The sequence below is a fragment of the Panonychus citri genome, unplaced genomic scaffold, assembly GCF_014898815.1.
Source record: "Panonychus citri isolate SS breed McGregor unplaced genomic scaffold, ASM1489881v1 Contig00023, whole genome shotgun sequence".
Lineage (NCBI taxonomy): Eukaryota > Metazoa > Arthropoda > Arachnida > Trombidiformes > Tetranychidae > Panonychus > Panonychus citri.
In genome coordinates, this window is record NW_026515428.1 from 1,085,766 (window position 1) to 1,111,161 (window position 25,396).

The following is a 25,396-nucleotide window of genomic DNA, read 5'->3' on the forward strand; positions in this document are numbered from 1 at the left end:
TTTTTGACCAACAATCAAATTTAAATTGGAATCGTCAATATCATCACTCTACACAATTAATTATCCGGCACAAAAAAAACAAGAGATATTCACTCAATCAATTGGAAGGATTTTAATTTAATCTTTTTTCAAAGATACATTCAAATATTCACTTAAGGAAACCCTTGATTTGATTTCTTCACTATTTTAATCTTTACAAATGATTAATTGTTTCACCGATGTTACTGTTACAATTAAAACCGTTAGATTTTAATAGTGTTAATAATGAAATAATTGTTGAAATTTCCTTAAGTGAGCAATTGAAATGTATTAAGAGATAAAAAAAAAGTAATTAAGAAATGAGTATAAAATTGAATAGATGATCAACTGATTATCATATGGAGAGAGATAAAAACAGTAAGGGAGATACGTTGATTGTTGGAGATATAAATGGCAATTAACTAATTGTTATGAGAAAAAAAATATCATCTCTCTTGGATTTACATAATTTTGTTAAATTTGATAAGATGAGAACCATTGATTTGTTGTTTGATTTCTTGGAGGAAGAAAAAAAAATATAATTAAGAAGGGAAAAGGTAAAAATAATTTACACTCGGGGTCACAATTGGAAATTAATTAAGATAATTGTTGCAAGATAATCGTATTGGAATAAATATATTGGTTGTAACTTAATTTCTTTTTAAACTTTTTTGTTCGCTGGTTAATTTGTTGATTGTATGACATTTTCATCAACAATGGTTAACCATCTAGTCTTTGATTATGTATATTTGTGTTTATGTTTTACTTTTCAACTTTTGTTAGATGAACAATTTATTAATTTCGCAAGTCAGCCCTAAATAAAGGTTAAGAGGTTAAGGGAGATAAATCAAGGGATCATCACTATCATCAAGTTGCTCTCTTTCTTTCTTAATTAATCAGAAGATTACGTTAAAAGGAATTTATATATGAATGTAATTTATAAATTCAATTGGTGTGACCCCGAATGTGGAGGCTAGTTTAAGACAGAGTGAAGAGGAAGAGTGCAAGAGTGAGAGAGAGAGAGAGAGAGAGAGAGTGTGTGTGTGTGGTGTTTATGTGGGTGGACAAAGGTTGGATGAAATGGAGGGTGAGAGATGGTGGAGAGAAAGGGTTAAGAGATTGGTGAGAGCGGGGAAAAAGAGAAGGTGGTAAATATATTTATATATATATGGGTTTCCATTTAGTTTTGTCACCGGAATTCTTGGTAACTTGGTAGCTTTTCATTTGTGTGTGTTCAAGTTGATTGTTGATTTAATTTGTTGATTCCGCTGTGGTTTTGTTTGTGGCGGATATTATTTACTTTTAACACCGGCCTGCAGTCGATGGGTCATTAAACGATCCACAATTTCTCGGGCGTATTTAAGTCGCTGGTAAAGCTCCTTGGTGCATCCATACTTTTCGATCAAAGAGAATTTGAAAGTTCTAAATTCTCTCTTCTCGTCGACATACGTAACAGCTCCCATGTGAGGGCATAGAATTAATTTTGTATGATCTTGGAAGAAATTCATCTAATAATAACAGAGTTTATCAAAAGAAGAGAAGAAAAAAAACAAAACAAAATTAGTTGATCATCTGATTAAAAGTGAAACTTGAACAGTCTCTAGGAAGCAAATCACTTTGATTATTGTTAGAATATACTTTTTTTTATCTAATTGATTTGATTATTATTGTGGTTGATGTTAATTGTTTAGAAGGAGAACAAAATAAAATGATACTCACTTGGACTGTTCCGTTTGTTAGATGGAAGATAATTGCGTTCCTTGTTCGGAACCAATTGTTCAGGTAAGGTAATCGAGTTAATTCATCTTTCTCTTCAAGATCAATTTTTTTCTCTCCACATTTGAGCAAATGCTCTTGCATATAATTACGGAAGTATTTGAGAAGAGTTATTTTCTTCTTTAACAATTGTTCTGGATAAGATTCAAGGGTATGATAGGATTCGGATCCATCTCTTTCAATGTATTGTAAATTCATACCATCGGCTAAAAGTACCAATCGGGTAATATCATTGAACAAAATTCCAACTGAATTGTCACACAATTGATAACCAATACCATATCTATCGGTATAATCAACCCATTTACTAATCCAAACAACGGGAGTTGAAGCTGGATCTTCAGCTTCATCGGCTAATCCATCATCTTTTTCATTAGCACGAATGGCAACAACTTTATGCAATTGATCACTTAAATCCTTCAAATTGAAATCCTTTGAGAATCCAGTGTTACCCATTGGTTTGGGAATTTGAACAGCTTGATTTTCGTTATAATTATTATTGTAATTTGTGTTAAGATTATTATTATTAAGTCCAGTTTGTTGATTGTTTTGACCAGCACCGTTATTATTATTATTATTATTGGCGGTGGTAGTTGTGGTGGCAGTTGTTGTTGTTGTTGTTGTTGTTGTTGCTTTGTTGGTAGCTGAAGTGGGCTGTTGAACGCCATTGTTTTTGGCAGCAGCATTATCGTTGGCAATTTTGGCAGTGACTACTGGTAGGTCAGAATTTTTCTCACCCAATGGTCTTCTAGGTGAACCATAAAACTCTGTTGGCATGATGGAAAGACGTCCATTGTTGTACCGAGGGGCAGTAGTTAGACATGAATGTGGCAATTTGGAGGGGATGTAATTTTTCATCAAATAGGGATCAGTTAAAATATCACTCATAGATGGACGTTCGGTTGGATCTGCTTTAAGCATTTGACGGATGAATGCACGGGCATCCGGTGGAACGTAACTAGGTATCTCGTAATCGTTGTTCTTAATCTTTTTGTAAGTGTCTTTGAGATCGTTTGTCTCAAACGGAGGTTTACCAACAAACAGCGTATAAACAATACACCCAAGTGACCAGACATCAACTTCAAATCCATGGCCTTTTTTCATTAAAACTTCAGGGGCAATGTAATTTGGTGTTCCACATAGGGTTAACTTTCTATCCTTTTCGTTTGAAATTTTGGTTGCCAGTCCAAAATCACCAACTTTAACATCCATATCTTCATTGAGAAACAGGTTACCCAATTTAAGATCACGATGGACAATCTTATTTGAATGTAGGTATTGACAAGCGAGAGCAATTTGTCTAACAATATAACGAACCTCTGGTTCTGTGAAAACTTTTCTTCTTTTATGCATCTCCATAAGTGACCTTTTATTACACAATTCAAGTATAATATAGATATAATTGGAATCTTCAAAGTAGGTATGAAAAGCGACAATGTGTTTATGACTTATACCTCGATGGATCATAATTTCTTGGCTCATTTTTTGCTTCTGATCGGAAGATTTAATCTGTGATTTGGCTATCACTTTACCGGCATAAATTATCTCAGCAGGTATTTCGGTTAACTCGTAACACCGAGCAAAACCACCACGACCCAAGAATTTACCTTTACGGTAACGTTTCTTACTCAACGGATCAATAACAGTGTCAGGAAGGTCATACCGAACTTCATTTCGTTTAGTGGTCATCTTTTCTTCTTATTCTCTGTCTTGTCTTTTTCAACTGTTGAATCCTTCACTTTTCACTTTTCACTTTTCACAAAAATAAATAAACAATCAAACACACAAAAACAAAGAAAAACTAGAAACGATGGTTTCTAGATTAATTTTCAGATTAAATGTTTGGCTAATTTAACGGAAAGTTTTTCTTTACTGTTTCTAAATTCAAATTCAATCCAACAAACAATTTAAACAAAAGAATAAGTGTCTCCACCTATTGACTTGTTAAAGAGAATCGAATAAATTCACGCGGTTTTTTCGAATAAACAAAGGAAACAATTTCTAATTTAAATTATTCCAAGAAAACAATTTAATTGTTGCTTCAAATTGTCAGAAAATTAAAGACAATTGATTGGAAAATGTGAGACATTCAATTGTTTTCTACAATTTAATATCATAAAGAATTGGTATCAATCAGAGTTTGTTTATTTCTCCATTTGTGTTAACATCTATAGAGAGCATGATCTTTGTTGTGGTCGATTTAATTTAATTGTTTCTACAATTAACTGAGTGACTTTTAATTTGTTTACCAATAGACATTTAAATTTGTGTTCTTTTAAATTGGTGAGTTTAAATTAGATCTTTGTAATGTTTCATTTTTCTTCAATTAATTGTTCCTTTTTTCTTTTCACTTGTTGATTTGATTTGATTTTATTTTCGGTTCTTTATAGTGTTGATCTTTATCTCTCTCTCTCTTTGGTAATTTGTGTTGTTTTGATTTTCTATCCGTTTCTCTTTCTCTCTCTCTCTCTTTAGCCGTTAAATTGTTTGGAAAGCTGATTTTTTTATGATAAATAATTTCCAACGTTGAAACTCATTCAAATTTTATTGTTTCCATGGTTATTCTTACACCCAAGCAGTTGGAACTGAAACTTGTTTATCTTTCATTTTTTTTCGCTTCCTTCATTGCTCTTTCTTTCTTTCTCTCTTTCTTTTTCCTTTCTCTGTAATTGATGATAAACATTTTCTCTTCTCTTTTGATTACATAATAGATTCTGTTGTGATTAGTGTTTTCTATTCTTTTTCTGATTAACCATCGATTCATGTCTCAACCACCAATTTCTAATCCGGTAAGTAGTTTCTATCTAATATTTAGTATCAATTAAGAGAGTGAGAGATATGAAAAAAAAGTAATTAGATTGAATTGATAACCTTGTTTTCCATTGAATTGTTTTTGTTTTTGTTTACTCATTTTTTTTTGCTTCTTCTCTCTTTTTCTTTCTCTCTCTCAAGGTGTTGCCATTCATTGGTTCACTTAATTATGCTCATCCTGGTCTTCTATTAAGGATTCAAGGAAGAGTCAACCCTTCATCGAGATGGTAAATTATCAACAATTAAGAAAAACCATAACCACAGTAAATGAAAAAAAAAGTAGAGTCAACATAATGATTGTCAAGTAAACATTTTGGCAATTAAATGTTCCAATTTGGTCTGAATGTTTGCTCTTATTTCTTGTTAACCGTCAAGTTGATTGTCTCTCTTTTTATTCATTGCTAATTGGTGTCATCTTATAATTACTTTGCTCTTCACAATTTTAATCAGGATTTAAATGATAATATCTTCTGAAAGTTTAAAAGAACATTGGAAATTTAAAAATCAGCTGCTTCATATAATTGTGATGATGTGGAATTAATCAATTTTTTCTTCTTCTCTTCTTTTATCATTTAAAATGTTTTGATTTTTTAGTTTTGCGATTAACTTACAATGTGGCCCATCGGTAAATCCTCGAGATGATATCGCTCTGCATTTCAGTCCAGTATTTGCTCCACCACCTCGAGTTGTACGTAACTCATTGGAAAATGGCCGCTGGGGACCAGAAGAAAGTCATGGACCTTTTTTCCCGTTCGCAGTTAATGAACCTTATGAATTAATTATTCTATTCGATCATGATGGTTTTAAAATAGCAATAAATGGTGCACACTTTACAGAGTTTCGCCATAGAATATCAATGCATAGGATAAGTCACATTTCAATTGATGGTGAAACTCAAATATCTCGTATTTCATTTGAAGATAATCCAATACCCTCGGCACCTCCTCTTGAAGCTCCTTATCCTTCAGGACCCGTTGGAATGCCTCCTTATTCAGCTGGACCATCAGCTGCCAGTGCTTTACCCTATCCCACTGGACCTTCATCAGCGATGCCCCCATATCCACCTACTTCAGCACCAGCAGCTTATCCACCCGCTCCATATCCACCATCAGGTCCACCCCCTGGACCTTCACCATACCCTCAAGCAGGATATCCACCGCCGACAGCTGGTCGAGTCCAACCTATGCCAGGATCTGCACCACCAGGAGCTTACGGTCCTCCACAACCTTCACCTTATCCACCTCAGCCAACTCAAGGAGCCTATCCAACTCAAGGTGGTTATCCAGTTCAACCAGGTCAAGGATATCCAACCCAAGGAGGTTATCCCACCCAAGGGGGTTTTCCCACTCAAGGTGGTTACCCTTACCCTCCAAAAGCTTCATCAAGGTTTGATCATTGAATAGATTAAAAAAATTATCATTTCACTTACTCTTTTTTTTCTTTCTCTCTCTCTCTATCTCTTAGTGGTGGGATTTTGTCTGGAGCTGCAGCGGCACTCGGAGCGGGCTCCATGTTAGGTGCCGGGGCTAAATATCTTTCCGGTGGAGGACATCACAAGAAATCATCACCAATACCAATCGGAGGTATCGCCGCTGGACTTGGTGCTGCAGCTTTAGGAGCTGCTGTTATGCACAAACCGGTAATTAAATCATACTTCATAATCTATATTAACTCATTCACAATTAAGACATTAATGATTAATCAATTTGTTTTCTCTCCTTCTTATTTTAAAAATTTAGATGAAAAAATTGAAAAAATTATACAAACACAAATTTAAAGGACCAAAATTTTTTAAGCACAAATTTCACCACAAATTTGGTGGTTTTAAACACAAAGGATGGAGCAGCAGTTCATCTAGTGATTAAATCACAAGACTGTTTCATTCATAGCGATCAATTAATTGATCCATTTTACTTATTTCTGATTATGTTGTAAAATCAAACACACACACAGTTAATCAGTTACATTGATTCACTTAAATCTGACAATCTATTGGAAAATTACACTTGACAACAACAAACAAATTGAATAAACATCGAAAAAGGTTCAAGTATTTTTATCCATTTTTATACATATAAATATATAAGAGCGCAAATAATTTACATAATTTTATCACTTTTTTCTGCTTTTTAAAACTCACTAACAATAATATCACAAGGGTTTCATTTGTTTACAGTTGGAAAATAAGTTACAAATAAATAATTTAAATACAATTAATAATTTAAAAATATTTATACTAACTACAGATAAAAAAATTTCTAAAACCTAAATTGACTAACCTAATATTCACAGAATTGTGCTTTAGTTGCTACCTTACTAATTAACGTTCGGAATTTACGTACTACTGTATAGAAACCTGGAGTCCTTGGATCGTCACACTCATCGAAAGCACCGGAAACCAAACCCACGGCGAAATAGCGTCCACCACTTTTGTACATTAAAGCGCCACCCGAATCTCCCCTACAAGCATCACCGCCCGTTTTGGTATCTACACAGCACATATGAGTTTCATGGACTTTGGGTACATCATAATCTTTGGGCGATTGAGCGATTTGTGGATTGGTCCTCATGAAATAATCTTTAATCATTTGATTACATTTTCCATCTAAAAAGTAATAAGGACAAACGAGTAAACCATAACAATGAGAATTAACAAATTGTCATTGTTATTTGATTCCAATTGATAATTACCTTTAATATGTTCAACTTGAACGTGCATCAAAACCTTGGATGGATTTGAATTTGCACCAAGCCGACCAAATCCTGCTACTTTTAATAAGTGATATGGTTCATCGTCGCTTTTGGGTAAACAAATTGGACTAACGGTTCGAGTGAAATTAATGTGATCAGTTAATTCTAGTACTGCGATATCATTAAGTAAATTACGTCTCTTATATGTTGTTGGATAAAAAAACTTTGCCACTTTATGGGCTTTATTTAATTGGGTCAAATCACGTACACCAAGATAAACCTCTGTCGCTTCAATAGATCGTAGTTTCTGATTGCCGTCGTGAATACAATGAGCGGCGGTCACTACATGTTTCGAGTCAACTAGAAAACCACCACAAAGACCAAAGCGATCTCCTCCTACTTTCTCAAAGAATCTGTTCCAATATTGTGTGTTAATTGTCGTTAATCAATTGATGAGTTAATGTTAATTGTTTTTTGGAGACACAATCACAATTAGTATATTGTTAATATCATTTAAAGGAGGAAAGAGAGAGAGAGAGAGAGAGAGAGAGCACAAAATTTAATCATGATCACAAATCATGAATATTGATGAACACCAAATGATGATGATGAGGAAAAAAAGTTTAATTAAAACAACAATTAGTAATTTACCTATGGAAACAATTAACTTTTGATAATTACAATGACTTAAGTTTAATATGTTTTCAATGTAACAAATTGTTGATCCTTATTGAAGTTATGTTGATTAACTTTTAGTGTTACAATTTACTTGATAACATATTAGCCCATTGTCATTGTTTTATTATTTATTGTGAGTTAATTTTTTGGTTAATTGTTACGATTAAAAATTTTATTGATAATCTAAATCTAAATCTAACACAATCCTAATTTAGATGATACAAAAAATTAACTCACAATAAATTGTTTCAATTAATTGAAACAACCACATGAAAATAAATGAATTTTTGAAATAACAAAAAAAAATAACAATATTATTATTAACCAATTATCACAATTAACTATTAAATTGTCAACAATTAAACTTGAACTATTTAATTTGGGTAATTTAAAGTTACTATTATGAGGAGGGAAAAGTTTTTGATAAAATTTATATAATAAAAATTGAATAACAATCAAGGTTAATTGTTAATATCGTTTAAATGTAAACAATCAACTAAATTGGTGTTCAATTAAATAATATTAATAGTAAATTGTGAGAAATTGGTTAACAATAATAAGCCTAATCGATAATCAAGAATAAGTTAAATTGTGTGAATGAAATTTGATTGAGATATTGGGACAATTAGGATAATGAAATAGTGAGAGAAAAGTTAATAATTTAATCTGGTTAATTAGTTTGTTTCTTTTGGAAGCCTTAATGGTTAATAACTAAATTAACACATTATCACAAATCCTTACCTTTAATTGTTTTTCTTAATTCAAATCAATTCAAACATAATTCAACATATTTCAAATCCCATCACAATTGAATTAATAACAATCTTATTACAATTAGCGACCCTGCGCCTTTGGGTGGTTAAAACTTTTTTCTTAATTGTCGATTGATTGATTGATTGATTGATTGGTCGGTTGTGTGTGTGTGTGTGTATGTTGTGAGCGTGTGGATGTTGCGAGTGTTCATCTTGATAATTGTACGTGTTTGATTGCGTTGATTTATCGCCTTGATTGTGATCTCTTGGTTCTCGACGAGTCTCTATGGGGACGTAGGGGTTTTTTTCGAGGGACAAAAAAGTCATGCAAAATCATGCAAACTTTAATTATGGTCATGCATCGCCATGCACACCGTCAGGTGACCTGATTTAGGTGCTAACAGGTATTCAGCGATTTTCAAATTCATCGTAACAAAATTTACAATTTAAATTGTAAATTTGTTTCTTCTAACTAATCCAAACAAATTGTTCGCACTCACCTTAGATGGGCCATCCAAGGGTATTCGTATGAGCTAACGGCCGATCCACCATAGATTCGGGATCCGACCAGAGTTTCACTATAACCACAATCTAAATTAACGAATGTAAATAGTTAATTTAGTTTGCAATTTGTTTGGATGAGTTCAAGTTGATTGACATTGATTGTCGATTGTCAATCCGATCATTGATCTTAAAGTTGTTGATTCAATTTTGGGAATTGTTGTTGTTGAATTTGATTTAGTTTTTTCATCTTTCATTTTCATTAAATTTGATTGGAATTTAATTTTCTATTTTGGTTTCAATTAAAGTTAAATGACCTGTTGATTGTTTACTTTCAATTGATTAGTTTACAATTTACAAACTGTTTCTATTTTAATCCGATCCAATATATTGACATTATCTGCTAATTCAATGGTAACAATTAACTGATGATGGAAACTGAAATTAACACAATCGTTTTTAATCATATACCAAATGTTAATTGTTGTTGTCGTTGTTTTCATTAGAATTGGAATTGGAATTATAATTTTTTTTTGTTTTCTACTTCTTAATTGTTACAATTTAGAGTCTAAGTTCACTTGGTCAATTGGCCAAAAGTTTTCTAATCACAATTGGTTATCTTAAATGCTATCAGATTATTAATTAATTATTTGTTAGTTTTTTTGTTGTTTTCGTTTACTGATTTTGATTTTTTGATAATTTGTTCAAGTTAATTGTTGGGAATTAAAGTTAATCAACTTACCACATTGTTGGGAATTACACATTCGGAAGGTAGTGACAACGGTAACAATTATGATGACGATCATTTTTGATTGATTGATTGATTTAGATATTAATCCTTGCCAAGATAATTTAATTTAGATAACCACAATTTAATTGTTTAACTGGTCACTTTAATCAAGATTAAATTGATTATTTTAAAATGGAGATTCTCACAAAATTGTTAATCGTTAGTAGTTAAACTTAGTGATTGATTATAAGTTGATTGTTATATTTCAACTGATTAGAACGATGATCAACTCGAAACTGTTTCACTTCTGAAGGTAAAAGTTTTACAAGTGACAATCAACTAATTGTTAGAAGATTAATAGATCACAATCAAGAACTAATTTGTTGTTCTTAAACTTTTCTTTCTCACTTGCTCTCCAATTGAACTTAATTGTTACAACATTTTCATCACAATTTAGTAAACTTTTTTTTTCTTTTTCTTAATCATCATCTTCATCATTTAATCAAAATCGATCAACTTGAATGTAGGTAAGTAGATTAGTTAAGTTAATGAGACAATAAAACAATCAATTTAAAGTTTTCAGTTAAATTAAATAATCAAATTTTCATTACAATTAATTGATTGTAAGTAATAGTTTTCATTTTTCACTCAAATAATCAATAAATTAACTTTACTCCAACTCGATCATTAATAGTTAAAGGTTATACAATTTATCAACAATAACAATTAACTTTAACCTTGATTGATTTTCCCATTTAATTAGCTTTAATCAACTAATTGATTTTGATTGAGATTAAATTGTCTAAATATTTTAAATATCACAAAGAAAATTTAATTCTGGATTGTAATTGAAATGAGAAAAACCCAAAATAATATGACAACAATTAAGAATAAATTTCAATAATAATCTATTGATTAACTTACAATTGATTCGAGTTGGTTGTTGATTACTTGTTTTTTTTTCTTGCTTAATTGTTCATCATTACTGTTAGTTGATTGTTAATCAAACTTTTCAATTAAAACCCAACTCAATTAGTATCATGACGGAAGAGAGGGAATCATTTTAATCATTTTACCAAATTGAGTGTTAATTAAAAAGATGTGACAACAATTTAGCAAAGAGAAAAGGATAAGAAGAAAAAAAATTTTCGCTTTCTTGATTAACAATCTAATTGTTACAACCAAATTAAAGGTAAACAGTTAATAGTGTTGACAATTTGTTGGCCCTCTAAATCATTTGATTAACTTGATCATTTGATTTTAATTGAGGTCAAAGTAAAAGGATTTCAATCAATTGAACAGGATCAACAAATTGATCAAATTTTAATCATCTTGCTTGATTTAATTGTCTCAAGATTTTTCATCAATCATCAAAAATACAATTTTAATTGTAAAATTAGAATCAAGAAATTCAATATTTTCCTTTTCCATTGATACAATCAACTTAATCATTTAAAATGCATCAAGTTTTAATCAACAATTTAAGATGAAATAAATAATCAAATCCAATATTGAACAATCAACAATTGCCTAATTGTTTGTTTGTCTCATATACTTTCATGTATACAATTTAATATCCTGCTTAATCATCATGAATTGTTGATTCTCCAATGGTTAATTGTTTCTTCTTCCTCCCAATGTCAATTTAATAACTAAATTGGTTGTAATTTAATTTCAACAAATAACGATAATGATAATAATTTTTTTGTTTCTTCTTCCACTCAAAACAATTACAACTCATTCAATAGCTGAAACAATCAACATAGTACATGATAAAAGAACAGATAAATCTACATAATAGCTGTTAAATTGTTAACAATTCACATTGTTATGAATAAACAATTAAGAGAGAGAGAGAAAAGAAAAGTTAAATCATCGCAACAATTAAATTAAAGAACTTCGATTGTAGCGCCATCAAGTGAATTCGAATTCAACTTATCTCATATTCTTTTCTTTTCTGTTGTTTTGTTCTGTTCATTTGGTGTCTTAATCTCTTACCAACAAATTGCCTTTTTTGATAAAATATGATTGGATTTGTTTCTTAATTTGGTTATTATTTTGTCGCTTTTTTTAATTAATTATTTTACTCTCTTGATTGTTAATTACTATTTTCACCTCTGTGATATTCATCTCGTACCAAAATGATGAGTAAAACGGGTTACACTTGCATTAGACGGAGTCTTTGTCTATTTAATTTTATTTTTTGGGTAAGTTTATTGGCTCTTATTTTCCCCTTTACTTTTTATCGATAAGTTTTTTATTCTATTCTTTTTTCTTATTTTTTCTTTAAAAATCAACGTTGACTTTTCTTTAATTTTCTTTAATTTTCATAGTTTTTATCTATTTACCTTTTCTTCTCTGGTTCTTGTTCTTGTTCTTTTTCTTGGTCTTTTCTTCTTTCTCCCTTTGATTTTGTTCTTTCCAAATATTAGAAATTTTTGTTCTTTCCTTTGTATATTTTATTTCTTTGGTATTTATTTTCTTTTATTCTTTTTTTTTTCTTCTTCTTCTCCTTCTTTTACAGGTTAGTGGTGCTGTTCTCTTTGCCTTTGGTCTCTGGTTAAACTTGTCTCTTAATAGTTATTCTAGAGTCTTAAGTCCTTACCATCTTCTCTCAGCCGGTAACTTGATGATTGCTATTGGTTTTCTGGTTTTTTCAGTTTCTCTTTGTGGCTTATGTGGCTCCTGGTTTCAAAATAAATGGCTTCTTGGAGCTTTTCTTTTCACCATTGTGCTTATAATGGCTTTAGAGGTTGTCACCGCCACTTTGGGCTATGTTATCAGAGATTCAATTAGGGATACCCTTCAAGATGAACTACTTGTTGGTATTAAAAGCAAGTATAACTTAAATGATACCAATGGATTAGTTTCTTTCTGGGATACAGTTCAAACCAACCTTGACTGTTGTGGTGTTAATTCACATAAAGATTGGTTCCAAATTGATGCCTGGAAAACCGAGACAAAAGTACCTGAATCATGTTGTAATCGTGAGATAAATATAACCAACATGTACTGTGCTGAAGGTGATCTCCGTGACCATGGTTGTTACATCAAATTGAAACGAGCTCTTCTTGAAAATTTACATTGGGTCGCAATTACATGTGTCATCTTTGCATTTGTCCAATTCTTTTCAGTTGTATCCTCCCTCCTAATGATCTGTACCGTTGACCATAGAAGAAACTATCGTCCAGTGAAAAATAATCGCTCACCAACCTACAACAGAGTACCAACCCTGTGAACAAAGCACAAAGCAAAGGAAACTAAAAGGATTAAGAAAATTCACCATTTCCACAATACAAGAAACATTAATTAAAAGAAAACAAAAAGAAATCAACAACCTTCATTGGAGGAAGATGAAAATTAATGAGACATATTACCCGATGCCTTAAGATATTACGTCCAAAACTTGTTAACGTTCTTGCTCATCTCAATTTTTTCAACGATCTTTTTTTTGTCAATCATCATTGCCATTTATCATCTCACATCTTCATACCCAACATTTTTCAATCAAATTGCTAATCAAAGGGATACCTCCTCCTTTTCAAATTGCCTCAAGCTATAAACTAGTTTATTGGTACGATTTATATGTGTAAAAAAAAAGATTAACGAAACAGAATCTCTCCAGAATCAACCTAGGACAGGTTTGTGTGTGTCTCTACCCAACAATTTAAATTAACAATTAATTATGATTCTTCTAAATTCAATATTTAGATTAAGAACTTTTCCCAACTTCCAATTGTATTTGTCTTCTTCCACCCACCCCACCCACTTGAAATTTCCACCATGTAATCTTAATGTTCATCGTACCAAAAGACAATTAACTTTGCCTTTTCTTTTTTTGTTTCTCTTCCAAAAACCAAACAAAAAAAACAACAACAACGAATGCATTTATTTATATCAATTATGTAAATTCATTAATTGTAATAATCAATGCAGTTAATTTGATCTAACACAAAAACTAATCCAACCAAAAGACTAACAATTTAAAAATAAACCAATTCTTGATTTCAGTTGATTCTTTTTTTCTTACACATAAGAAGAAAAAAAAATAGTTGATTATACATAAAATCTAATTAATTGATATCAATGGTTTAGATCAATACAATTAAGTCAATCATTAATGTAGCATCATGATTGATATGAAAAAATCATCAAGGTAATTGCAGTCAATACTGATTGTAATCTATTTAACCAATAAAACGTTTTCCTGATTGTTAACTTATATATTAATATGAGCGCAAACAACAAGCAAGAAAATTAACTTAATCATTGATTGACAATGTTGATTATTTAACTTTTAATTTAAAGGTCAAACAAATTAAAAGTTATTCATCTACGCGAAGGTCATTGAAATGATGACCAGAGAGAGAGAGAGAGAGAGAGAGAGAGAGAGAGAGAGAGAGAAATGAAACTTGACCATATCTTTGTTGAATCTTTGATTTATTTATATTCCGCTTATCGTATTGGTCAGTTTAGTATTATTTCAGCTGACCATTTGACTTCCGCCTTCTAGTGTATATGTAACTGGGAAAGTTGAAAATACTGTCCAGTTTATCCTTGACCTTTAGTGGTCAGTTTACAAAATGATCATCAATATGTTACAAGAATTTACTTTGATTGTTTTCTTATTATTTTCCTCATCAACTGGACATGTATTCAGACTTGGTGATTGTCCAGAAGTTGAAGTTATGCCAAATTTTAAAATGGACAAGGTAAGTTGATTAAGTTAATTGTTTCAACCTTTTTAATTGTGTTTACAATTTACGCATTTTCTTGTATAATGTCCAGTTTCTTGGTAAATGGTTTGTATTGCAAAAGTTTCGGACAATGAGTAATTGTATGGTGGAGGAGATAAGTAAAGATGACCAAGGTGATTATCATATTAGTGAGTATCTTGCCCCATTAGGATTTGAAATGTAAGTTGTTTTTGTTAACAATTAACTAATTGTTGAGATGATGAAACAGCAAAAGAAAACAATTGAAATTATTTTCTTTAGACATCAACAGGGTAAAGTTGAAATTTCACCAAACAATTCAAAGTCAATGATGAGAATTGATTATCCAATCAGTAAGTTTAAAAGAATTAGTTTTACGTCATCAATTAAATTGTACTAATTTACTTTGTTAATTGTTCTATGTTATTAGCCAGTCCTTTAGGTCATCAAAATTATTGGATAATTGATACTGATTATAAATCATTTGCTGCTGTTTGGTCTTGTCAGAAATTATTGTTCGGACATCGACAATCAGCCCAGATAATGAGTCGAACCACTGACCTTCCATTGGATAAGATTAGACAATTAAGGCAACAATTTGAATCATTTGGTATCAATCAGCATGATTTAAGTTTCATTGATCAGAAAAATTGTAATTTAAACAATCAAACCAAAAGATCCGATGAAATTGATTGTGATCGTCCACCAATTAAAAGTTCAAATTTAGCAATTAAACTTGGACCAGTTCATATATTGACCAAACGACGACGGAGACGTTGATCAATTTACCAAACAATTTACTTAACAACAATTAACTTTTGTTCAAGAAGGAGAAACAAATTTCTTTTTAACAACAATTGATTCACTTAATAATAAATTAGTTAATTTAACTGTAACGTAATATACTTACAACTAGAATCATCATAATTAATGTAACTTCATGAATGATTTTGTAAAATCTCAAGGTGATTTAAATCAGCAACAATCAACCCTGATCAGGAATTAAAGTAAATCATGATTAGGTTTCTGTGTCTGAATAAATACAATTAGTGGAAATTGATAATGATAAAAATTATTTTGTTTTGTAAACAACTTTTTTTCCGTTTTATTATTATTATTATTATCATCATCATTGCTACAATTTGATGATTTAGTTATGGGTTAGTATTATGTGTGTGTTTAGGTTAAATTGTTGATTATTGTAGAAACGAAAAATTAACATTTATAATTTTGATTGAGATTTCAAGGATCAATCGGGTTAAAATTGTTTCAGTAAACATGTTTCATGTTACACTTTTAGTGGTCTCATTGCTTTTGTTTACCAATAATCACTCAACTTAGATGTTAATTGTTGTAAGTGAACAGTAATGATAATAAAACAATGGTAATGACGCTAATAATAATAATAATAATAATAATAGTAAATTTGTTAAATCAATATATAGAATGAGAGAGAGAGAGAGACCAATGATTTGTAGTAATTGTAGTAACTAATTGATGAGTTTGATTGATAATAAACAGGCAGCAAAAGTGTAGATGAAAACATTTGGTGAAACTTGATTAACCAATTGGCGGATTAATGGTAATAACCAAGAGTAATTTGATTCGGTTAATTTAAGTGGATTACGTTGTTTTAAATGGATTCCGGATCCTTCTAAATATTTTGAAATGGTTTCTTTATCCACTGGTGGTAAATACATTTTGTTAAATTCTCGTTTCCACCAAGTACCGGTGATACTTTTTTCCGTTGAATTTGTATAATGGTAAAGATATTTTTTCACTCGTACATGTTTAACTCCGGATGGATATGGTAATTGTTTAGAATCGATAAGATTTATGACACTTTTCTCATTGGTAATCAATCGGTAAATAAAACTTAAAAGCCAAGGATTATTTTCGTATTCACTTAGTGAGGCGAACCACATTTGCCAATCAAGACGAGGTTGATGAGGAACTGTAAGCAAATTAATAACAAAAGAATATAAGAATAATTATGTTATGATAATATCAATTTAATTGTCGCAACTCATATAATACTTACTTAAAAATTTGGGGGCTTCGTTTAGTTTTCCTGGTTTATAAAGAAAATGATATTCTTTCCAACCTGTTTCAAGATTATTTGACCCTTCGATAATCAACTCAGGTCGGCCATCGACACCGGTCATTTGACGGAAAAGTCCATAGCTGTTGGTTATTATTAAAGGATTGCTTTTCTGGTGCCATTCATGGGCAATGGGTGAGATGTTTTTGTAAATATTCTTGTCAAGTTGACCAGCAAATGGAATTAAACTAATGGTGAAAATGGAGAAAGCAATTAAACCATAGAAAATAACATTAAGTATTCGACAGAATTGAGTGAAAAGAGATCCTTTTTGAATTGCTCGGTAAATTGAACGAATTATAACAAAGCCAAGTGAGAATAGACCAACAGTGATTGATGCATGAACTGATTTTGTGATGAACAATTTAAATTCAGATTCATTAAAGTTCACTTTAGATGATATCCAAGATGAATTTTCAATCTTCAAGTTAAACAATTTAACTGTCCAGAAAAATAGGAAACAAAGGGATGAACTTAAAACCATTAAATCAGTTGAACTTCGTTTAGCAGGTCGAACTCGCCATGATCGCCGCATGAATTTAGGAAAATCAGAATCTTGCAGTAAAGGTAAACAAAGTACAATTGTGAGAAGATTGAAGAAGTTGTAATTTCCAGTTAATATGATGAAGAATTGAAATAAAATCTAAAATATGATAGATGAAGAAAAAAATTAGTATATTAACATCAAATTTTATATTCTCATAAACATAAGATTAAGAGGAATTGGATTAAAGGGAGGAAATTGTTACCTGAGACCAGAAACTAATCCTTCTCATCATTGAGGGTCCAAAAAATAGGAATGGCATCGCTATTTCAACAAGATAAGTTCCAACAACACCTAATTTCAAAAACCATCCAGGTAATTGATGAGCATACCAAGCAAGTGGAGTTGGTAAACATTGACTTTCAAAGTGATGATTAAGAGCAGTTAAACCCCACCAGGTAGGACATTTAGAGGTTAACTTGACCAATCCTGAGCTGAACATTAAACGAAACAGTAGCCACTTGACAAGCCATAAAGCAATTGGATCTCGAGAGAGAGAATGATTGAAATAATTACTAAATGGAGCAATTATGATGCAAAGAAATCCAGCTTCAAGAAGAAGAATATCCCATTGGAACCAAAGAAATTCTTGACCAACCTTTTTGGTGATTTAGAAGAAGAAAATATAAATATAAATGTTACTTAATTGTTACAAAAAGAAAATTAGAACAAAGAAAGTTACATCTTTTTCCCGTTCTTATTAAATGCTATTCTTTACCTGGTACAATGAAAAGTACAAAATGTAAAGAGCACCAAATAGTATTGGATTAGCGGCTTTCTTTGAGATAATGACCAAAGATGAGATGAGTATTCCAGTGAGAGCAATTAAGTCCATCATATAATCAAATGAAAGGCCCAATTTAGGAGCAAACCAAACAAGACTCGGCTTAGAATTGATAACTTCATCTAAAACTGATAAACCTCGTTTGTTTAATTGAGCAAAACTATGTACAGGTAGGATACCATTGTCACCGATTAAACCTGCAAACAAAAATAGGATTTAAATTGTTACCAACAAAAAAAGGTTGACACATCGACACTTTTGGTTATAGTGATTATATAAATTATTAGATTAAGACAAATTACCTGGTAATTGATGATAAAGGGAAGTGAATGCAAACAGGTAAATAAATCCCATACAGGTAAGAAAAAAATCTCTCGTATTGATGACACTTGACATTGTTTTCTCAGCTTTTTTCTTACCCATAATGAATAATCCAGCAGAGTGTTTAATTGGAAACAATAATTTAAACACAATCTAAATGTAGAATATTGAAAAATAGAAAAGAAAAATAAATTAATTAGAAAAGAATATTAGAAACAAAAAGAATAGAAAAAAAACAAAAGGAAACAGATGAGAATCTCTATTGTCTATGTGTATAGAAAATGTTATTCTAAAGATTAACTCGACATTAGATTAGTTTAAATGTGATGACAACATTAATTGTAGAGATAAAATTAATTAGTGACTGGCATCGTTAATGGTGATAATTAATAATTAGTTGGATATTTACCTGATTAGGAATAAAGGAAAGATGAAAATGACACAAACACCTCGTGTCAGTTGATCTTCAATTTGGTTTAACCGGTTTGCCTTTTGCTCTCATGCTCATATCTTATGGTTTTGCTTGCTACCAAATTCAAATTGGACAAATTGATTAACAGCAACAATTAACTCGACAATTTAATCCATTGGAACAATTAACAGGATGGAGTAGATTAAACATTTCACTTGAGAGAAGAGATTAAAGTGACTTTGGTTTGTAGCGAGAAAACAAAAGGCCAATCCATCAATTGGAATATTTTTTTTTCCTGGTCAACTCAAAATTCTTAATTATTGTTGATACATTAATTGTCCTTTTCGTGGTTAATGAGTATTCATCTTAATTGATTAAATTGGCGATCAAATTTTGAACAGGATTTCCTTACCAATAGAAAGTCAGGAAATTTAATATTAATTAATTTCTTGGAATCATTTCCACTGATGATGATTAACTTTTCCAATAACATTTAGATTATCCCATGAATCCTTTTACATAATCTTAATTGGAATGAGATAATTTCTTTCAAAATTATTTGGAAATTACAATTTGTAATTCTTTTCTGGAAAAATTAACACTTGGTAATTAGTTTTCTCACCAATTAACTAATCAATCACAATCAATTCAGAGAGAGGAAAGTTAACAAAATTAAATTTTCTATTAACTTTTTAGAGAAAAATAAATTAACATAACAATCAACAAACTCTAATTCTCGATCAATAAAACATTAGAATAAATTCTAATTCTTCACAAATCAAAAGACAATCAAAGTTACCGACATTTTCCAATCTCGCAATTAAACAAAACAATTAAAAATTTAATTTCTTTCGTTAATTGAATCAAATTAAATTTAATTCCAAGGGGCCATTTGTAATTACGCTTCTTTCTCATGTAAACAAAGAGCGCAAGTGTATTGACTCATTTAAACATTTTCTTTTCTCAATTGTCTTTGTCTCTCCTAATTAGATTATCTTTTGATTGTGATTTAATTTTTATCCTTTAATTGTAATTAATGTCTCTGTGGTTTATTGGTTAGATCATCAATTTGAAACTGATCATTTGATGATCTCTAGTGATCATCAACACCTACGCTTCACTTGTTACCAATGAGGTTTGTTTACATTTTCATTTTCTTTGTTGAAAAAAATTTTCTTTTTCTTTTTAATTGTTCCACCATCTTAATTAACGCCATTTTGTTTTATTTTCTCTCTTATTTTATCTAATTACTTTATCAGTTTAGTTGTCTATGTACATGGAAAATAACTTGTCAATTTTGATGGAAAAGTCAATAGATTATCACAAAGGTTGAAACAATAACAACAACAACTAAACCAAAAGCAATATAACATAACAAGTGCGAAAATATTTTCATTTGATTGATAACATTTTGTTTACTATTATCAAATTAAATCCAGTTGGTTGTTTTTAATTTTATCTATTGTGTTTAATGTGTGTATGTGTATGTGTCAACTGAGATCGTCATGAATAAATCGTCAACAATTTATCAGCAACTTTGTGGAGACCAACAGTTGAATATATTCAATCCTGATGGATCTTCACTTTCTTATTGTTTCCTTCAAATGTTCATTGAGATTCCGATTCATTTTATCGTTGCTCTCATCTCAACTTTATTATTATCAGTTCACCGGGTTCCTGATAGTATTCATGTTACACAAAACTGGATCAAATGGATGACCCATGTTTTCAGATGGACTTTAGCTTTAACTGTGATATGTTTTACTTTCCTTGAATATTGGTCACTACCCGATGGTAAACATCCCCCTGACATTGTCTATATTACCATGGGAATTAAAGTAATATCCTGGCTTATGGTCTCAATTGTTACTTACAAAATAATCAAATATTCACCTTTAACCAGATTCAACAATCTTTCATCTCTCATGTTACTCATGCTTTCAGCTTTCATCTCAAATGGACTTCACCTTGAATGGGTTATTCGAGGATCTTCATCTCTTTTCTCATCTTCACCTTCCCCTTACCTTTTGTTTATCGTCTCATATAATGTAATCGCCAATCTATTATTCACCTTAACTTTATTACCTCGATTCAATCGATGGTCAATATTTAAAGGTCAACTATTCGATACTGATTTACAAAATCTTCTCTCTCAATCCCAACCGATGTCAACATCATTCTCAGCCCATTGTAACCTTGATAATCACGAAACAACCAACATCTTAAGTCACTCCTTCTTCTCATGGGTTAATCCACTATTAACCAAAGGATTTAATCAAAAAATTAAGACTTCCAATGATCTATTTCCCTTACCAAACAGTTTAACTGCTAATATATCATACGAGAAATTGTTCAATTCAGCTGTAACCATTTCTCCGGATACTTATTCCAATAATGAATTTAACTTGGTCCTTTGGAGATCTTTGTTCAAAGCTTTCGGACGATCTGCCCTGATCACTGCAATTTACAAGATAATTGCCGATATATTTTATTTTGGTGGACCTTTGGTATTGGAAAAATTGATTATCTATATTGAAGATGAAAATTCAACCCGAAGCAATGAAGGTTTCTATTATTGTGCCTTCCTCTTGGGTTCAACTTTAATCTCTTCAATAAGTAATAGTCTTTACAATTTTCAATCGGCTAACATTTCACTTAAAATTACCAGTGGAATTACCAATTTAATTTATCGAAAATTGTTAAACGTTCGTAGTGATTCAATGGCATCAACTTTCAGCTCTGGAGAGATAATTAATTTCATCAGTACCGATGCTGGTAGAGTGACAAACTTTTACCCATCAATTGTTGCCTTTTTAACTTTACCCTTGCAACTTACAGTTACACTTTATTTACTTTACCGTCAACTTGGTCTTGCTTTTCTGGCCGGACTTTTACTGACCCTCATCATTATCCCGATAAACAAAGTGATCTGTGATAAGATTGGTTCCCTTAACAGTTCCCTACTTCATTGGAAGGATAATAGGATCAAACTTATGTCGGAAATGTTATCAGCAATTCGATTGGTGAAAATGCAAGCCTGGGAGAGAGTATTTGAAATACGCATTGGAATAATTAGAGAAATGGAAATGAAATATATGAAAAAGATCAAATATTTCGACGCTCTTTGTGTCTATTTCTGGGCAACAACTCCCGTTCTCATTTCGATATCTACATTTACCACTTATGTCCTTCTTGGAAATGAATTGACCGCTGCCAAAGTGTTCACCAGTTTAGCTTTATTCAATATGCTGATTAATCCTCTGAACGCATTTCCCTGGGTTCTCAGTGGTATAATTGAAGCTCGAATCTCCGAGAGAAGGATTCAAAAATTTCTCAACCTAAAAGAAATGTATCCACGTTCACATTACACTGGCTGCCTTAAGGGGGAAATTAAACTTAACAGTGTTGGAAGTTTCTTCAAAAGAGATGCATTAGTTGACCATCGATTTACTCTTGGACCTATTGATTTGATGGTTAAATCGGGTGACTATGTTGGTATTGTGGGTTCTGTTGGTTCGGGGAAAAGTTCACTTTTCAGTGCGATTATTGGTGAAATGAGTCGAACCTCTGGAACTTTTCAAATAAACGATCATGACCTAATCAAAGGAATTGGTTATGTACCTCAAGATCCATGGATACAAAATACAACAGTAAAAGATAATATTCTTTTCGGTCAAATCTTTGACCCATCTAAATACAATTCTGTGATTGATGCTTGTGCTCTTAACGAAGATCTCAAGGTAAATTAATAATATTTCTATTTTTTTTTTCTCTACTCGTTTCAATTTATTCTAATTTTGATAATTTTCTCCTTTTCTTTTCTTTTCTTCTTTTTAGATGCTTCCAAATGGCGATGCTACGATGGTTGGTGATCGAGGATTCACTTTAAGCGGCGGTCAAAAGGCTCGAATCGCTTTGGCTCGAGCTGTTTATCAAGATTTTGATATTTATCTTCTAGATGATCCATATTCAAGTGTTGATGCTCATGTTGCTGAACACATCAGAATCCATTGTATCAATGGTTTATTATCTTCCAAGACTAAATTGGTGTCAACTCATCATACAGAATATTTAACCAATGCCCAGTTAGTTATCGTTATGGACAATGGATTGATGATTGAAAAAGGCAACACTGATATACTTTCATATGTTAAACCCAAAGAAACAACTAATTTAGTTACTGAAGATAAAGAAATCGTTGAATCGACTCATGAAACAGAAAAATCGTTGGAAGAAGCTGTTGAAAAGGGTCAAGTTAAACTTGACATTTACCTTAATTATTGGAAATCAATTGGTCATTGGCTTGCATCGTTAACTCTTATACTTTTCACTTGCATGCAAATATCTCGAACTGCGTCAGATTGGTGGTTAAGTCATTGGACAACCTCAATTAAGGAGAGAAACTCATCAAGCTTAAATGATGCCGAAAACTATTTAGGTGTTTTCGCTGGAATTGCAATAATCAATTCACTGTTTACTTTATTTCGAGCGTTTTTCTTTGCATTTGGTGGTATCACCGCTTCCATATCCATTCATTCAATTTTGCTCAAAAGCACTTTATCATCAACGATTTCCTTTTTCGACACAACTGCATTTGGTCGTATAATTAATCGCTTCTCATCAGATATAACAAACATCGATGATCGATTACCATTCAATTTGAATATCCTTCTAACCCAAATTTTCAGCTTAGCGGCTTCGCTATTTGTTACAATTTACGGAATCCCTTGGACGGCCGTTGCGGTCGTACCTTTATTCATTCCTTATTTTTTCATTCAGGTAAAAAATTGTCACTACAAAATAATATTTCGATTTCATTGATTATCTTTTTCGTTTCCACATAGAAATACTATCGATGGACCTCCCGGGATATTAAACGACTTTGTGCTGTTAGTCTTTCGCCAATTTATTCACAATTAGCAGAAACAATCAATGGAATCAGTGTTATCCGTTCGTTTGCTGCAACCAACAGGTAAATGATAATAAATTGTTTGATTTGATGGAATTGGCTGCTAATTGAAGTGAGCTTTTTTTCATCTCTCTTTTTTTCAGATTCATAACTGATTTCGTTGATAAAATTGACATTTCAAATACTTGTCAATATGCATTTTCGGCGGCTTCTCAATGGTTAAACATTCGTCTTCAAGTTCTTGGTGTGATCTTTTCCTGTGGTGTTGCTTTAACTGCAGTTATCTTACATTATTTTTCACTGGTCCAAGTAAACGCTGGTCTTGTAGGTCTTGCTTTGGCCTATTCATTAACGATAACTGGTCTACTTAATGGTTTTATTCAAGTATTTTCATCGGTTGAGGTTGACATGATTTCAGTGGAAAGGATTCAACAATTTGTTAAATCAATTGACAAAGAGATTAATGATGGTTATCATCCAGAAAATTGGCCTAGTAGTGGACTTGTTATCTTTGATCAAGTTTCTCTTCGATATAAACACGATTCACCCTTAGCATTAGACAAAGTTAGCATTACAATTGAACCTAATCAACACATTGGAATTGTTGGTCGAACCGGATCAGGAAAATCAACTCTTCTTCAAACTTTATTCAGACTACAAGAACTTGAAAGTGGTCGCATTTTCATTGATGGAATTGACATAAGTTCAATTAACGTTCAGCATCTAAGGTAAATTTTTCAATCACCCAAACTTGAAAATTTCCTCTACTATTTAATTAATTGATTTCTAATGACAATTGTATCTTAATTTTCTCACAGATCTTCATTGTTCATTGTACCTCAAGATTGTTGCTTATTTAGTGGATCCATACGATATAATCTCGACCCTCTATGTGACCATTCAGATGAACAAATTTGGAAAGCACTGAGACAATGTCAGGCCGATTCGTTGATTCTAAGCTTGGGAAGTCTTAATGCAACAATCAGTGAAAATGGACGTGATTTAAGTTTCGGACAGCGACAGTTAATTTGTTTAACTCGTGCACTTCTCAGCCAAGCAAAGATAATCTGTTTCGATGAGATAACATCTTCGATTGATCGTGAAACCGATCAACTTTTGGAGAAAACAATTCGAACCAATTTTAAACATTCCACCATATTAACTGTGGCCCATAAAATTGAAACAATCCTTCATTGTGATCGAGTGTTAATCATGGAGGAAGGAAGAATAGTTGAAGATGGAAATCCTCAGCAATTAAAGATGAATTTAAATTCTAAATTTTATAAACTATGGTCATCAATGAGCACCAATACCAAATGAACATAAAATTAGTGATTAACTTTTTTTTCTCACTCTCTCTCTCCCACCAATTAACTTTGTACTCTCTTTAAACTTTAATCAACAATTTCCCATGATAATTATTATGATTAATGATTTTTCTCCTTCTTCTTTGTAATACAATTAGCTAAAATTCTAATCCAATTTATATTTTTGTTGCCAAAATTTACCAATCAAAAAGATAATAGAAATAAATTAAGTCTGATTAGACAAAAGAATCACTTTTATTAATCTCAGAACAAATTTTTCGATGGATTCAAATTGCGCGCAATTCGTTGCTTCCTCCTGATTGGATTAGAATTTTTCTCTTTCTTT

At 31.4% G+C, this 25,396-nt stretch overlaps 7 protein-coding genes across 10 annotated transcripts; 4 read left to right on the forward strand and 3 right to left on the reverse strand.

Annotated features, from left to right (window-relative positions):
- Nucleotides 1–93: 93 nt before the first annotated feature.
- On the reverse strand, nt 94–3,675 carry LOC128395363 (serine/threonine-protein kinase PLK1-like). Its single transcript, XM_053355785.1, has 2 exons — nt 1,738–3,675; nt 94–1,526 (listed from the first exon to the last, which is right to left on the reverse strand). Exons 1-2 carry the CDS (start codon nt 3,481–3,483, stop codon nt 1,311–1,313), a joined length of 1,962 nt encoding a protein of 653 aa, XP_053211760.1. The 5' UTR covers nt 3,484–3,675; the 3' UTR covers nt 94–1,310.
- Nucleotides 3,676–3,865: 190 nt separating this feature from the next.
- On the forward strand, nt 3,866–7,096 carry LOC128395406 (translation initiation factor IF-2-like). 3 transcript variants are annotated; one of them, XR_008326626.1, is made up of 7 exons: nt 3,867–4,077; nt 4,270–4,583; nt 4,747–4,832; nt 5,200–5,991; nt 6,070–6,244; nt 6,345–6,649; nt 6,958–7,096. XR_008326626.1 is itself a non-coding variant. In XM_053355843.1 (6 exons), the coding sequence occupies exons 2-6, from the start codon at nt 4,557–4,559 to the stop codon at nt 6,468–6,470; spliced, it is 1,206 nt and encodes a 401-aa protein (XP_053211818.1). In that variant the 5' UTR covers nt 3,866–4,077; nt 4,506–4,556; the 3' UTR covers nt 6,471–6,658. The 3 variants fall into 3 exon arrangements, 2 of the variants coding, with proteins under 2 accessions (XP_053211818.1, XP_053211810.1); XM_053355843.1 differs by lacking the exon at nt 6,958–7,096 and having other exon boundaries at nt 3,866–4,077; nt 4,506–4,583; nt 6,345–6,658; XM_053355835.1 differs by lacking the exon at nt 6,958–7,096 and having other exon boundaries at nt 6,345–6,658.
- On the reverse strand, nt 6,725–12,487 carry LOC128395443 (trypsin-1-like). The gene is made up of 5 exons (XM_053355873.1): nt 12,306–12,487; nt 9,970–10,118; nt 9,227–9,317; nt 7,297–7,709; nt 6,725–7,210 (listed from the first exon to the last, which is right to left on the reverse strand). Exons 2-5 carry the CDS (start codon nt 10,031–10,033, stop codon nt 6,885–6,887), a joined length of 894 nt encoding a protein of 297 aa, XP_053211848.1. The 5' UTR covers nt 10,034–10,118; nt 12,306–12,487; the 3' UTR covers nt 6,725–6,884.
- Nucleotides 11,911–13,967, forward strand: LOC128395447 (tetraspanin-9-like). Its single transcript, XM_053355879.1, has 2 exons — nt 11,911–12,164; nt 12,482–13,967. Exons 1-2 carry the CDS (start codon nt 12,099–12,101, stop codon nt 13,193–13,195), a joined length of 780 nt encoding a protein of 259 aa, XP_053211854.1. The 5' UTR covers nt 11,911–12,098; the 3' UTR covers nt 13,196–13,967.
- Nucleotides 13,968–14,118: 151 nt separating this feature from the next.
- LOC128395458 (apolipoprotein D-like) lies at nt 14,119–15,764 on the forward strand. Its single transcript, XM_053355891.1, has 4 exons — nt 14,119–14,669; nt 14,746–14,873; nt 14,955–15,025; nt 15,103–15,764. The coding sequence occupies exons 1-4, from the start codon at nt 14,541–14,543 to the stop codon at nt 15,450–15,452; spliced, it is 678 nt and encodes a 225-aa protein (XP_053211866.1). The 5' UTR covers nt 14,119–14,540; the 3' UTR covers nt 15,453–15,764.
- LOC128395374 (lipase maturation factor 2-like) lies at nt 15,729–18,988 on the reverse strand. Its single transcript, XM_053355794.1, has 6 exons — nt 18,832–18,988; nt 18,404–18,575; nt 18,036–18,298; nt 17,523–17,915; nt 16,714–17,416; nt 15,729–16,626 (listed from the first exon to the last, which is right to left on the reverse strand). Exons 2-6 carry the CDS (start codon nt 18,522–18,524, stop codon nt 16,163–16,165), a joined length of 1,944 nt encoding a protein of 647 aa, XP_053211769.1. The 5' UTR covers nt 18,525–18,575; nt 18,832–18,988; the 3' UTR covers nt 15,729–16,162.
- A 797-nt stretch (nt 18,989–19,785) lies between these two features.
- On the forward strand, nt 19,786–25,299 carry LOC128396604 (ATP-binding cassette sub-family C member 10-like). 2 transcript variants are annotated; one of them, XM_053357213.1, is made up of 6 exons: nt 19,786–19,969; nt 20,094–22,574; nt 22,672–23,613; nt 23,679–23,806; nt 23,887–24,471; nt 24,562–25,299. In XM_053357213.1, the coding sequence occupies exons 2-6, from the start codon at nt 20,340–20,342 to the stop codon at nt 25,061–25,063; spliced, it is 4,392 nt and encodes a 1,463-aa protein (XP_053213188.1). In that variant the 5' UTR covers nt 19,786–19,969; nt 20,094–20,339; the 3' UTR covers nt 25,064–25,299. The 2 variants fall into 2 exon arrangements, with proteins under 2 accessions (XP_053213188.1, XP_053213189.1); XM_053357214.1 differs by having other exon boundaries at nt 20,099–22,574.
- The last annotated feature ends 97 nt before the right edge of the window (nt 25,300–25,396 follow it).

Bases quoted from the DNA above. Each gene is read 5' to 3' on its own strand.
- LOC128395363 (XM_053355785.1), bottom strand. From the start codon at position 3,483: ATGACCACTAAACGAAATGAAGTTCGGTATGACCTTCCTGACACTGTT. The intron at 1,527-1,737 runs GTGAGTATCATT...TGTTATTATTAG, and splicing joins TAACAAACGGAACAGTCCAA to ATGAATTTCTTCCAAGATCA.
- LOC128395406 (XM_053355843.1), top strand. From the start codon at position 4,557: ATGTCTCAACCACCAATTTCTAATCCG. The intron at 4,584-4,746 runs GTAAGTAGTTTC...CTCTCTCTCAAG, and splicing joins AACCACCAATTTCTAATCCG to GTGTTGCCATTCATTGGTTC. The intron at 5,992-6,069 runs GTTTGATCATTG...TCTATCTCTTAG, and splicing joins CCTCCAAAAGCTTCATCAAG to TGGTGGGATTTTGTCTGGAG.
- LOC128395443 (XM_053355873.1), bottom strand. From the start codon at position 10,033: ATGATCGTCATCATAATTGTTACCGTTGTCACTACCTTCCGAATGTGT. The intron at 7,710-9,226 runs GTGAGTGCGAAC...ATATTGGAACAG, and splicing joins CCTTGGATGGCCCATCTAAG to ATTCTTTGAGAAAGTAGGAG. The intron at 7,211-7,296 runs GTAATTATCAAT...ATTACTTTTTAG, and splicing joins TCAAGTTGAACATATTAAAG to ATGGAAAATGTAATCAAATG.
- LOC128395447 (XM_053355879.1), top strand. From the start codon at position 12,099: ATGATGAGTAAAACGGGTTACACTTGCATTAGACGGAGTCTTTGTCTA. The intron at 12,165-12,481 runs GTAAGTTTATTG...CTTCTTTTACAG, and splicing joins TATTTAATTTTATTTTTTGG to GTTAGTGGTGCTGTTCTCTT.
- LOC128395458 (XM_053355891.1), top strand. From the start codon at position 14,541: ATGATCATCAATATGTTACAAGAATTTACTTTGATTGTTTTCTTATTA. The intron at 14,670-14,745 runs GTAAGTTGATTA...TATAATGTCCAG, and splicing joins CAAATTTTAAAATGGACAAG to TTTCTTGGTAAATGGTTTGT. The intron at 15,026-15,102 runs GTAAGTTTAAAA...CTATGTTATTAG, and splicing joins GAGAATTGATTATCCAATCA to CCAGTCCTTTAGGTCATCAA.
- LOC128395374 (XM_053355794.1), bottom strand. From the start codon at position 18,524: ATGGGTAAGAAAAAAGCTGAGAAAACAATGTCAAGTGTCATCAATACG. The intron at 18,299-18,403 runs GTAATTTGTCTT...TTTTGTTTGCAG, and splicing joins CCTTTATCATCAATTACCAG to GTTTAATCGGTGACAATGGT. The intron at 17,417-17,522 runs GTAACAATTTCC...ATCATATTTTAG, and splicing joins GGATTAGTTTCTGGTCTCAG to ATTTTATTTCAATTCTTCAT.
- LOC128396604 (XM_053357213.1), top strand. From the start codon at position 20,340: ATGAATAAATCGTCAACAATTTATCAGCAACTTTGTGGAGACCAACAG. The intron at 23,807-23,886 runs GTAAATGATAAT...TCTTTTTTTCAG, and splicing joins TCGTTTGCTGCAACCAACAG to ATTCATAACTGATTTCGTTG. The intron at 24,472-24,561 runs GTAAATTTTTCA...ATTTTCTCACAG, and splicing joins ATTAACGTTCAGCATCTAAG to ATCTTCATTGTTCATTGTAC.